This window comes from Haliaeetus leucocephalus, unplaced genomic scaffold (assembly GCF_000737465.1).
Source record: "Haliaeetus leucocephalus isolate CR32 unplaced genomic scaffold, Haliaeetus_leucocephalus-4.0 Scaffold306, whole genome shotgun sequence".
Taxonomy (NCBI): Eukaryota; Metazoa; Chordata; class Aves; order Accipitriformes; family Accipitridae; genus Haliaeetus; species Haliaeetus leucocephalus.
This window is the reverse complement of record NW_010972742.1, coordinates 4,697,382-4,709,568: the sequence shown is the minus strand read 5'-3', so window position 1 is coordinate 4,709,568 and position 12,187 is coordinate 4,697,382. Positions and strand designations below refer to the sequence as shown.

General features: G+C 50.2%; 1 protein-coding gene and 1 long non-coding RNA gene across 2 annotated transcripts; one reads left to right on the top strand and one right to left on the bottom strand.

Annotated features, from left to right (window-relative positions):
• Positions 1 to 2,483: 2,483 nt before the first annotated feature.
• FAM78A (family with sequence similarity 78, member A) lies at positions 2,484 to 12,132 on the bottom strand. The gene is made up of 2 exons (XM_010570898.1): positions 11,112 to 12,132; positions 2,484 to 3,023 (listed from the first exon to the last, which is right to left on the bottom strand). Exons 1-2 carry the CDS (start codon positions 11,372 to 11,374, stop codon positions 2,495 to 2,497), a joined length of 792 nt encoding a protein of 263 aa, XP_010569200.1. The 5' UTR covers positions 11,375 to 12,132; the 3' UTR covers positions 2,484 to 2,494.
• On the top strand, positions 3,664 to 11,200 carry LOC104833896. Its single transcript, XR_774573.1, has 5 exons — positions 3,664 to 3,920; positions 6,075 to 6,207; positions 6,999 to 8,106; positions 9,340 to 9,484; positions 9,992 to 11,200. It is a non-coding gene; the product is annotated as an uncharacterized LOC104833896 (long non-coding RNA).
• Positions 12,133 to 12,187: the final 55 nt, after the last annotated feature.

The following is a 12,187-nucleotide window of genomic DNA, read 5'->3' as shown; positions in this document are numbered from 1 at the left end:
CTAGGAGAAAATACAGACAAGTCCCAAAGGGCTGTGCCAGTAGAGCTATAGTTAGGATTGGAATCCATGTAAGAAAATGGAGTTTAATACAGAGAGTGACTGTGCAAGTCAAAGTCTCCCTAGCTTCATCCTTTATAGTCCCAAGGCCTGGATTTAGGCAACCTTTGGCTCATGGATTTGGGTTTGATCCAGTCCGTTTGTTTGCAAGCTGCTTGTAATGCTGGACTTCCTACCTCAGAGATCTGCCCGTTGAAGAGAGCAGCTCCGTGGCTGAGCATCTCTGAAAACCAGTGCATGGAGGAGGGTGGGCTCCCCTGGAAACGGAGGCATGCTTGCAGGGACCCAGGATCCTTGTTTGCTGGTTTGAGACTGTCGGGGGGGGGCATATCTTCTGGGCGTGCTTTCCCCAGGCAGGTGGTGATGTTGAACCTGTTGCCAAAGTAGATGGCGTGGCTTTGGAGAAGTGAGGAAGGAGAATTTCTTGCTGGTAATGTCCGATGGGGAAGATGAAGATGGCAATAGCAGCTAATTGGTGCCTCTCCGAGGGGAGAGCCTTTTGAGCAGCGTGTGTGCGGTTGTAAGACCTGTTTAGACCAGCTCAGCAGGGCCAGGCTCGTATCTGGCACGCCGAGCGCTCTTCAGTCCCGGCTCTTGAGGCAGATTGTTAATAAGAGGAAGAAATGGTATCTAGGGGAAGGAGCTGCAGAGGGAAAGGGGAAGCGATCTGCCTCGGGCCACGTGCTGGAGCAAGAGAGCAGATCGTCCGCTGCCCGTCCTGTGCCCTGTCCTCCAGATGCCACCTCTGCTGCAGAAATTCCTCAGCCGGCAAACCGTGCCCCTTCCATTCAAAGGGCTCCTCTGTGCTGCGCTCCACAGAAGCGCATCTGGTTATCTCTGAAGCCATCTGGTCCTTCTTAAAACCTGCAGGTTCCACATCCTGCTTCAAAAGCACCTTACTTACTGGCGGATCTACACCCAAGACTCGGGTGTTGCCCTGCTTGCACCTTCTCCTGCATTACCCTTTGCTACATAGATGTTTGTGCCATAACCAGACAGGTACGGAGTCACCCATGGTCCTGTCTGTACCCCATTCCTGACAGTTGTGTAGACATGAGGTCATCTGGAAGAAAATGATCTACTAACCCCAACGTGATTTGTTGTCACGGGAAGAAGAGAGGTTTTCGTAGCTTTTGCTTATAGTGTTTGCTAGGAATGGGTGCCTGTTATTTTCAGACGTGGCTGTTCCTGAATTATGGATATTGCTGGGTAGACTCAGTAGATAAGATCTGCCCTCGCTTACACCCATGCATCTCCAATGACTTCAGAAGGATCCTTTTTATATCCTGCTCTTCTTACAGCACCGTCATTTGGATTTCATGGGAAAACAGGGCAACAGAGCTTCACCCAACAACAGCCGGTGCCCGAGCTGTTGGCTCTTATGCCACGAGAAGGTGAGACTGTAGGCTAGCTGGGCAAACGTCTGCGTGTTCTAAAGACAAACCCAGTGGGACATCCCCCCCTCCCCTCGATTTATGTTGACTCCCAGGGCCACGATACCAGCTGTGAGATTATCCCATATTCTAATGCTAACAGGAGACTGAGATCACCAAGTGTAAGCTGTGCAAGTTTGCTTGCTACCCCTTCTGCGAAGCAGGGAGATGGCCTAGTAGCTCCCACTCAAGAGACATCCTACAGCAGGTTTGTTATTTGCATTGCTTTTGAAACGGAGATTATTTCCATGCTTCCTCGTTCCAGGTTTTAAAATCAGGAAGATTTTCCTTTTATCACACTTCATCCAATTTCATGCCCTTTTCATTTATCAGCCCGTGACACACTGACAATCTATTCCTTGTTTCAAAACTTTCTCCTGAAAATTCTGTAGAAAGGACATTCTGCCTGGTGGTGTTTTTGTTGTTTTTTTTTCAAACATAGCTTTAAGGCAAAAGTTTGGCAATGCAAAGCAAAGTCTACATAAGGCCGCATGACTTGGATTTGCAACTCAGAACCTTACAGCTTAAAAAAAAAAAAAAATCCTTATCTCAAATAGTCAACTTTTTGCTCCAGGAACTTGTTTTGTTCTCAACCAAAAAGGAAAAAAAAAGACTCTTAAAATCCCAAATAAAATGTTCTGATTGTTCTGGGCAGTCTGGACAAGCTAATGAGACTGAAGTTCAAACAGTAACTAAAGTAGGGAAGGAAAAAAAAAAAAAGCTATACGGGTAGACATCAGTGTTAGTTTCTTCCCTTAGGAATCCAGTGATGAGACAGACCCCAGTCAAAGGTCTCCTCTTTAGCTTTAGCACAGTGAAATCCGTCCCAATGGGAGAAGGTAGAATGGTTGCATTTGTTAAATGAATAAAAAGTGCATTTTGATTTTGCTCAGATTATACGTGTGTATTCTAATACCTAAGTGATTGTTTTGCTTCGTTGTTGGTTTTTTTTTTTCTTTTTTTTTTTTTTTTCTCCCTTTTGGTGCCAGGACGCCAGGTTTATATTATCGATGTTTTGGAGGTATCACCACAAGTGGTGGTCCATCCTTTGGCCTCCACATGAGTACCTGAGCATCATTGGCATTGGGTTTGACAAGGGCACTGGGTGGTATTGGCTCATTCTTGCTAAGGACCTGGGGCTGCTCTTGAGCAGAGGGTTCCTGCAGCTTGGCACGCTGCCCCAAGGGTCTGCTGGGATTTACCTCGATGCCCAGCCTCATGCGCCATTTGATAGTCTGCAAGGTCACCATTTCGTTGGTAGCCGTGTTGGTTGCAACCAGCCAGGTGGTGAAGCTTTGATCCCGGTGAATGCTCGTGAGTTTGGCCACGTTGCTCTCGCTGACGGGCACTGCCCACGTCACGCTCGGGTAAAAGTTGTCATTCATGCTGATGTTGAACTTGGACTCCTTCTTCGTGGGCCCCACGATGGTGCAGGTTTCTGTCGTGTTTCCATACCAGGGATAGTTCACTCCATCTGAGTCACTGATGGCCTGGATTTTACCGTCCAGTAGATCCGGAAGCTCCCAACTTGACCTGCCATAATCAACGACAAATTATGGATAATGCATTAATTAATTAGTTTAGAAACATGCCAGACTTGAAGGAAGGAGAGGAAGTAGTTCCGAACACATTCCCCCTTTAGCTTTTACTGGAATTTGTGCCTTTCAAACCGCCCTGCTGAAAGAGCTCATCCCTGCCATTAAAACTGTGTCTGCAAATTTCCAGGACCGATCACGAAAGTCTGTCCTGCTGCTCAACACCACTGAGGAACCATCACCCTGCAGGGCCAGGGCTTTCCTTGCAGGGACCGGTGGGTACCTGGAGCGGTTCAAAAGATGTTGCTGTTCACGTAAGGCTGCAAAGGGTAGGTGCTCAGGAAGGCTCTGGTGTTGGAGAAAATGCAGGAATCTTCTTGCAACTCCTTGGCTGTCTGAACACAAGGACTCGCTCCAGCACCGCGTTCAGCATCTCAACCCTTGTGCCGGTGAGAGCAGGGCTGAGTTTCTTTCTCTCAATAACACAAAATCTCCCGTGTCGGCAGAAGAAGGGGCAAGCTCAGAGCTGGCCCTGGGGGTGAGGTTGACAGAAGACCTAAGCGGTGGAAGTAAGTTCAAGGACTCAACGGGTCCATAAAGTTTCCCATTGCCCCGTTCTGTTCTTCCCTTTCAGTCTCTACCTGCAAACATTCATTTTCTCGCTGGATAAGTCACTGTCCCTCCCCGCTGTCAGCCTGGCGCTGGAAGCGTAACCCATCCTTCTCCAGCCCTAGGAAGGACCCAGTTCAAAGGCTGCACACCAGGCTCCGGGCTGGGGATGGTATTACAGTAATCAGAGAAACCGAGGTCAGCCAGCTTGTAAAACTGCCTGAGCCGGTCGTCTGTGTGCTGCGCTTGCGAGACTGACAGAAAGGTCAGTCTTTCTAGCAAGAAAGTAAGTGAAAATGGTCACCTTGTAATGCTGATGCACAACTTGGATTTTTTTTTTTTATTAACTTCCAATTTAATTTTTAAGATTAGATTTGCCAATAGAAGCAAACTACTGTAAATGTCTCGGAAAAAGCGTTAGGTATTTGCAGAGTAGAAGCACTAAGATGGTATAACCATAGACTACGTGCTCAGCACGTGCCAGGTATTTTAAGGACATTCTTTTAAAAACCAGGCTACTAGAGGTGGCTCTAATGTCCCTTCTTCCCCTTGCTTACAAATCCGCCCTCCCCGCCGTCCGAGTGGCAGAAGAGGCTGTGTGACAGCAGCACCAGCTCGCTCCCAGCAGCTCCCAGCAGCTCCCAGCGTGGCATTTGCGCTTGACCCCGCCGTGGGGCTGGGATGCTGAGCTGCGCGCCAGCCCCCCGAGCCCTGCGGCTCCCTGCTGCGAGCTGTACCACAGGACATGGGTTATCTTGGGAGGGAGACAGAGGGGACGCGCTCAGGCTCATCAGGATAACTGTCCAAGCCTTTAATAAGTCCGGTGCTGCGGCTTAAAATAGCCCCTTGACCGAAGCGGGGGCTGCGGCCGGGCACAGGCAGGCGGGGGGGGGGTACAAATCGGGCCCGGCCGGCTCTGACGCAGCTTTGGGATGAGCTGCTCCTCTCTGCTGGCCAGGACTAATGTGACCATCTCACAAGGCTGTTCTGATTGTTAATTAGTTAATGACCGTGAACTGCTTCCATGTTTGTAACCGCTGGATCATTCAGCAGTTAGCTGTAAATGTCTGGCTGTAGCTAGAAGGTACCGGAGGGGATTTAAAGATCTCATTTATCTTTTTTCACGCGAGCAGGGGTCCTAGCAAAAAAAAAATTTTAAAAAATCTCCACTGTGCCATGGCAGGCGTTGGGTAAAGGGCTGCACCACGCAGGAGCCGGCTGGTTTGCGGGTCGGACGGCCTGGCAGGGACCCAGAAGGGTAAGGGCAAGGCAGGACACGGGCTGCTCCGGGGGATGCAGGGATGCTCCGGGGGATGCAGGGATGCTCTGAGCGGCAGGCCCGGGGGTTAGCAGCAGCCGGGGGTTATGCAAGCGTGAACATCTCCCCGCTCAGATTTATGGGCTGCTGTCAGCTATGGCACCGCGGCTGCAGCAATCCTCTCCTCCTGAGCTCGTAGCCAGCAGGCAGAGGGAGTCCTTTCCCTGGAAGAAAATTTTTAGCGAAGGAAGCCAAAAGGAGATCCCTAAGCAGTCCTGCCAGGACCCCCATCCACTGGAGAGATGTTTATACGTTGTGCCTTCTAAACCGAAGTCATCCTGGCTCACTGTCCCCCCGGCTCTTCAGGGAGAGCTGAGGAGGGACAGGCTCTGGGGATGTTGGATGAACTCAGCCCTCGGCGGGTGGATGAGCGGAGGTCGTGCTCTGCAGCCCCCCACCTCCTCCCCGCCGCACAGCCCGGCTCTGAAACACCATCCCGGGGCTCTTTCTCTGCCTTTCAGCAGATGGTTTAGGATTACTTTCCATTCAGACAGCGGCCGGTACTCAGCTTGGCTGTCACCTGGGGATGAGATGTGACAATTTCCTAGAGGTTTACCCTGTGACAAGCGGGGTGCTAAGGTGCAGCCGCAGCATCGCTGTGGGTACAGAGGTGCCAAACTGGGACCTGGGATGCTACAAGAGGCTGATAACCCTCCTGGGCTGCTCCAGCCTACTCCAGTCAGAGGCTGGTGGGCGAAATGGCAGGAGAATCGGGTGGAGGATGCTCAGAAACCGCAGGTCAGCTAAGATCTACTTGTCCCCATCTTCGTTCCCAGTAGACGTATCCGACCCCAGACCAGTACAGAACTGCAGGACCTTCTCAGGATTTGCCCAGGATTTAAACGAGAGCAAAAAGGTGGAGCTGTGTCAGGGCCCGGGCAGGTAGCTGAAGGCATGATGCTGCCTGCAGAGGCTGAGAAACCCCACTGCAAAGCCAAGCGTGTTCGTGAGCAGCGTGGCTGTGCTCAGGGGCCTCAGAAGTGCACCCTGCTTAAGAAAAAGCGTGGGCAGGAACGGGGAAGAAGAAACCGGCCTGTGTTTCTTCGTGGAGCACGCTGTGCCTAATTCTAGCGAGTGTGGTTAACCCTGGGGTTTCAAAACTATCACGCTTTATCTGTGCAGCTTAGTAACAAGAAGAAAAACGAGGCCTTATGATGATCCCATGACTGGAGCAAAAGCAGAGGCTGCACGACGGTTGCTGCTGCTGGTGGTTGCCCCTCGCCTGCTGCTACAGCAAAGCCTGCGTGCCAGCCAGGTTGGTAGCCTTTGCTTGCATAGTGTGTCCATCTTAAATAATACGGCAACAACTGGCCTTCTGGATGATTTTGGAAAGAACACTGTGGAATGATCTTTGGCTGCATCAGCATCTTTCTGTGGTGGTGCCGAGCCAAGGAAAGACCAGAAAGTGCCCAGTAAACATTTTGCTGACAATAGCAGGGAAGAGGCGTGAAAAGAAACCAACCTATCTGGTTTCAGGGATTCACTATAGCTGATCAGCTCCAAAATCAGTAGATTCTGGCTTGTAATACTGACAAGCTTGTTCCTGCTACTTCTGAAACCTTCAGAGTCAGTACGGGCATTGCCAGAGACTGGAGCTGCCAGCAAACCTCTCCTAGCAAATGTCTTCTTGCTACCAGGAGAAGGAACTTTTGAGCCATTTCTTGTGGCACAACTGTAGCCCAGCTGCTGACAGCCAAGCAGCTTTATGTAGGTTTTAGCCTCCTAGTCCTCGTTCAGATACGTTTCTTCCTATTCTGTCACACGAAACGAAGCCCCCAGCTTATCCCGAGCCCTCCAGATGGCTGCCCCACAGCACAAACCGAAGCAATCACTGCAGTGGCCTGTGCCGTGACAGCAAATCCAAGCACAGCAGCCTCCAGCCCTTTGCATCCAGCAGTGACACGAGTATATTCAGTTAACCTTTTCAGACAGGCATCAGGCGCTATTGCATCTCAGCCCCAATTCCTTAAAGCCAGCTCCTAATTAGTCACAGGCCAGATGGACATGCATAACCTCGTGCTTTCCACCACCCTTCCTCTCTACCAGCTCCCTAAAGAAGAGAAGCCCCGCTCAGACACAGGCTGTGCTCGGTGCAGGTACCAGTGCAACGCGTGGGCGCAGCGAAAAGCCGTCTCGGGTATTTCACATCCCTGCTCCTACCTGCCTCCCTCCCTCCACCTCTGCGCCTGTGCTGGTGACTTGCTGAAAGAAAGAAAACCCGATAGTCGGAGCTGCTTCATTTTAAATTGTCCTTTGCAGTGCCTCTCTCACCTACTCCGGTACGTCAAGCAATTCAAGCCAGGGTTATAGTGAAGAACAGGAAGGAAATTTAAGATGTTGGTCCCCAGCTGTCGGAGCCACGCTGCTGTGGTCCTTCTTCCCCCCCACCCTCCAGCTCCATGTTCCTGCCTCGTCTCTTGACCCGGCAGCGATGCTTGATGCGTGCTGGTTCAGGGGGTAAAACTAGCAGAAAACCGGCATTAAGAAGAAGGGACAAATTTCTGCTGGTTGAGCTGAGCAGGCTCAAATCAGACTGGACAAACTATTTAACTGCGCTAAGGTGCGTCCTTAGAGCACAGATAAGGGCCAGGGGCCATGCAAGGGCAGCGAAGCCTTTTCCTCTAAACCCCTGGAGGGATAAATTCCCATGGCGAAGTGACCCTCCCTTTGCTTCCCATGGAAAGGATAACCTTTTTTTTTTTTCTTGGGTGAATCTGTTTTTGATTGTGCTTTTCCTCCTGAGGACCAGGGGTTTATTTTCTTGACAAGTTGATTTCTCGAATTCATTGTGTGCTGCAGGGCACAGAAGATTTAATCTCACAAGAGAGATGCCCAGTAACGTAAAGCAATGATGTAATGCCACCCAGCTCCCCCATCGGGTCCTCCAGGGGAGAAATATCTACCTGAAACTTCTCCAGCTTCTTGACTGATCATATTCAAACTCCGATTTATTTATCTCTCTGTTTTGCATATCTCCATCTGCACCGCTTCTTGCACATCTCCATGGAGATGAAGAAACAAGGCTGGATAATGCCATTCTGGCATTGCCCAGCCGCTGACACGGGTCCCACCAGATGCTGCACAACTGGGTGCAGAAACCAGCACCCACCCCAGGAGATCCCAGCGAGGACCTGGTCCAGCTGCTCCTGCACAGGTCAGAGCTCTGCGGCCCGATCCTGATGCCTCCCACTGCACAGCAGCATCGTTCCCTAAGGGTACAGGGTAAAACCCTGCTTGGGGGGAAGCAGTAATACCAGCCATGGGACCAAACGGGAGTTTGCCCCAGTTCTGCACGGAGTGGGGGGGTCAGAGAGCACGTCCACATCCTCATGCTGGGAGCTTTCATGTTCCCAGCAGCATCTGCTGACTTACATGTAAAATAATGCCAGCATTTACGTGTTATCTGAGCTTTAATTATTTTCCCTTACATTTAAAAACGCTGCATTTAGCCCCAGAATTGTCAGTGCCACTTTAAACGCGTGTGTCTAAATTATCCCCTCTGTAGCTAACATCCCTATAGGAGTGTTATGCACAGCTCCATCTGCTCCAGTATTTCTCAGCTGTTTCTGTCCTCAACGTAATGGCCAGCTTATACACAGCTAACAACTCCGGAGTATGAAAGTGAAAAATTAATCCAAAGCCTGCTGCAAGTATTGATGCTCCAGCTGACCAACTGACTTTTGATTATTTGGAGTTTTCTGTCTGCCTGTCACCACAGCGATTAAAAATATGTATGTTGCAGCAGTCTCTCTTCATCATGGAAAGTTGGGACAAAGACTGTTGGCATAAATCAATGCAGCTCCGCGGAGGTCAGTGGGATTACATCGAGTTACACCGGCTAAAGGCTTGGCCCACCCTTTCAGATAGGTCTGTGTCCTGTCTCTCTCTATATAAAGGTCTTCCAAAAGCATGTTTCAATGGCACTGAAAGAGGCCTTTCCTCCCAAACACCTTTATTTATAGCTTTCAGATGGTGACGGGGCTATAGAGAGAGAGTGGAGGAGCAGACCAATTCCTACTTATGTTTGGGTAACTCTTTTTTTTTTTTATATCAGTTAAATGTCAATGAACCTCCTAGGGAAAAATCTTTGTTTCTGTGATTTTCTGGCTAATAGCTCTCCTACATAGCTGCAGTGTTTAATTCTGACTACCTGTTTACAGCACTTAGCTTGTAGATACAACTTTTTTTGTCTCAAAGCACTCCAGCAAGGGAAGAGCAAATCCTCATTTTAAGCACAGGGAAATTCAGGTGCAGAGAAATAAAAGGACATGTTGAGGTTTGCAGCCCACAGCAGGACTGACGGAACAGCTCTCTGCCCAGTCCTCTTCATTTCAGTGGATGTGAGCTGTATTTATATACAGTGGACTTTTCTGTTTTCCTTTTGCAGCTGGCCACTAAAGACAGGATTTCTAAATGAGCCTGAGAATTACACATGCAAATCCCAAAGGCCTGGAATTGGGAACATCTGAGCAACAATTTGTCCTTGCTAAAGATGGTGTTGGAGCCAAAAGGCTACAGATTTCAGGCCTGTTGTAAGCACTTTTAAAATCAAGATAGGCTGGTCTGCTCCTTTGCTGAGCCTCGCTGCTGCTGTTTGCCAGGTGCTAGTTCGCTTCTCAAGGCACTTTCTGCTTGAGCAGAGAGGGGACGTGGGGACAGAAGGGGGGGACAGTCTGTCACTTACGGCTGCTCCTCGGCATGCCCTTCCCTCTGATCCACATCTTACAACGCGCGTTCGCTCTACGTCTGGGATGCTGAACCCGTGTCCTCATCTGGGCTTACGGGCAGAAGGGCGGAAAGAAGGGCCAGGGCGTGCGTGCAGATGTTCAGGCTGTCAGGAATTACAGCATTAACTCAGAGTTCGTCCTGCTCTCCAGCCCTACTCCTTGTCCCTATCCTCCCTCAGCCCTCCTCGGTCACCATTTCTTAAGCCCCCCAGATTGACCCTCGAGGGGCTGAGCCGGCATCCCCCTGACCCAGGGCACTTGGGAGCGTTCCTTAGACCTGACCTTCCCGTCTTTTCTCTCCCTTGCCCCCAGAGACCGGGCAGCATCCCTGCCTCCAGCTACCAACCCATCTGCCAGCACCGGGCTCTGCGGTCAGGTTTTGTCCCCGTGGCTGGACAGACAGATTTCTGCTGCACCGGGAGGCTGCACCTGGTGCTGCCCAGCACCGTGAGTTGCAGAATTGCTGTTCTGTGCAGGCATTTGGAGATCGGGTGCCGTTGCTGATTTAACTACGGGCCAAAGCCTGCAACGAGGTTTGGTGAACAAACTGGTGGGGGACCGGGGAGAGATGACTTTACTCGGTAGGGAGATGACATTTTAATTTGACTCATTCCTGTCTCACTATGACTGTCTGACCAGCAACGCACGGGTTTTGGTGTGCCAACAGCCCCTAGATTCCCCCTACCTTACCTATATACCTATATATTCCCACCCCCGCGTTACCTGAAAGGAGGGTAATGTGAAATTTTCACCTGCTCCCAGTGATGCAAAGGGTTTCGTTATCAGTGGGTTAAATCCATCTTGGTCTTTCCCTGTGGGCTGCCTGCTACCGCGGGCAAAGCAAGCAGGATTCCTCCTGTGACATTAAACGGGCTCCCAAAGCTGGTGGGCTACCGAGCTCACAGCCATGGCCCACTGCAGCAGCCGTACGGCACGCCGGGGACGGCACCGTGCCACAAGTGTCAGCTCTCGGGTTTCCCTGGGGCTTGTCAATGCAGAGTTTTACCCCGTAAGGGATGGGAAGGGATGCTGAAGCGAGGAGCTGGCGCTCAGGGGAAGCCCTCGTGTAAAACACGTATCAAAACAGGGGTGCCTGTCGTGGCAGGGCTGACTTGGGATTTCAGGATCGCTGGTGCTGCCCAAAAGCTGTTGTGAAATACGGCATTGCTTTTGGGTTCCTAACAGAACAAGTGGGTTTTGGTTAGGGCTTGGGCACATTCCCACTAGAAGAGAAGAACACCCACAAGCTCTCCTGTATTTTAAACTTACGAGAAAGTCCTCAGTTAAGTTTCAGAAGAGCTGGGCTTTAAAAATCAAACCACCTGAATTATCGTTTTTGGCTTAATCCAGTATTTCCCAGCCAGGCCGTGGTCCTCCCGCTCTTTCTTCCCGCTAGGCAAATGCACCCGCACGCGCTGCTGGAAATACTTACATTCCCTGTTCCCCGTAGTGATTGTAAAATTCCATGTGGCTGCAAGCCTGGATCCAGCCCACGATCCAGGTCTCCTTCTTGGGAATAGGGGGCACCAACACTTGCGCAGAGGCTCGGAAGTGAGGGGTCCGGTAGCGCAGGACCACGCTGGAGGACTCGTCGATGCTGGTGGGAATGGGATCGATGGAGGCTTTGACTTCAATCACTGAAATACTTTCCCGGAAAACTTTGGATTTGCAGCTAATACTCTGAATACAGCCCATGGCATACCCCGAGTACAGTCCGACGCAGCTCCTAGGGTACTCCAGCAATCCTGGGGAATATTAGGCATTGAAATTATCTGGTGCTAGATCAATTACAGATCTTCTTGGTTTGTAATCTCAAAACTGATATCCATAGGATAGAAAATTCATCAGGTAAAGCCTTAATTTGAGTATCTGTCTTACAAGTACTGCTCCTATTTTTGAGGTTAGCTGCACTTCAGAAGCAAAAGGGCCTTTAAAATTTTTTTCCCCTTTTAACGACCCATTAAATCTTTCGCTCAAACAGTCTTTGGGTTAAAAAAAAGGTCTCTCGAGTTCAATAAATAACGGTGGTGTTCTTAGCCGATATATTTAGTCCTTCCTTTCCTCAGATGCGGTCTGTCATTCACCGTCAAACATAGGACTGGCCGGTATTTCCCTTTATTCTTTGGATGAAAAGCAGAATGTTGATAGACACATCTATATAAATAATGAAATAGTTTTTAGCCCCAGCTTGTCACAACCGGTGTGGATTTCCACTTCCTGACTTGCAGTTGTTCATAACTTCCTTTCGCACAAAATTACAATAATAACAGAAAGAAACGCCGGGTGGAAAACGCAAAAAAAAAGTAGCCAAAATCTCCGATTTGGGAGGCTCCTCCGCCAGCGATGTCGGGGCTTTGGGGCGAGAGGTGGGGTTTTTTTTTTTTTTTTTCCTCTCCTTAGAAATAGCCGAAACCATACAGAAGAAATCGAAGGTCCTGGTCACGCAGGCGGGCTCCGGGGGCTGCGCAGCTGGGCAGGAGCAGCAGCAGCAGCAGCAGCAGCAGCAGC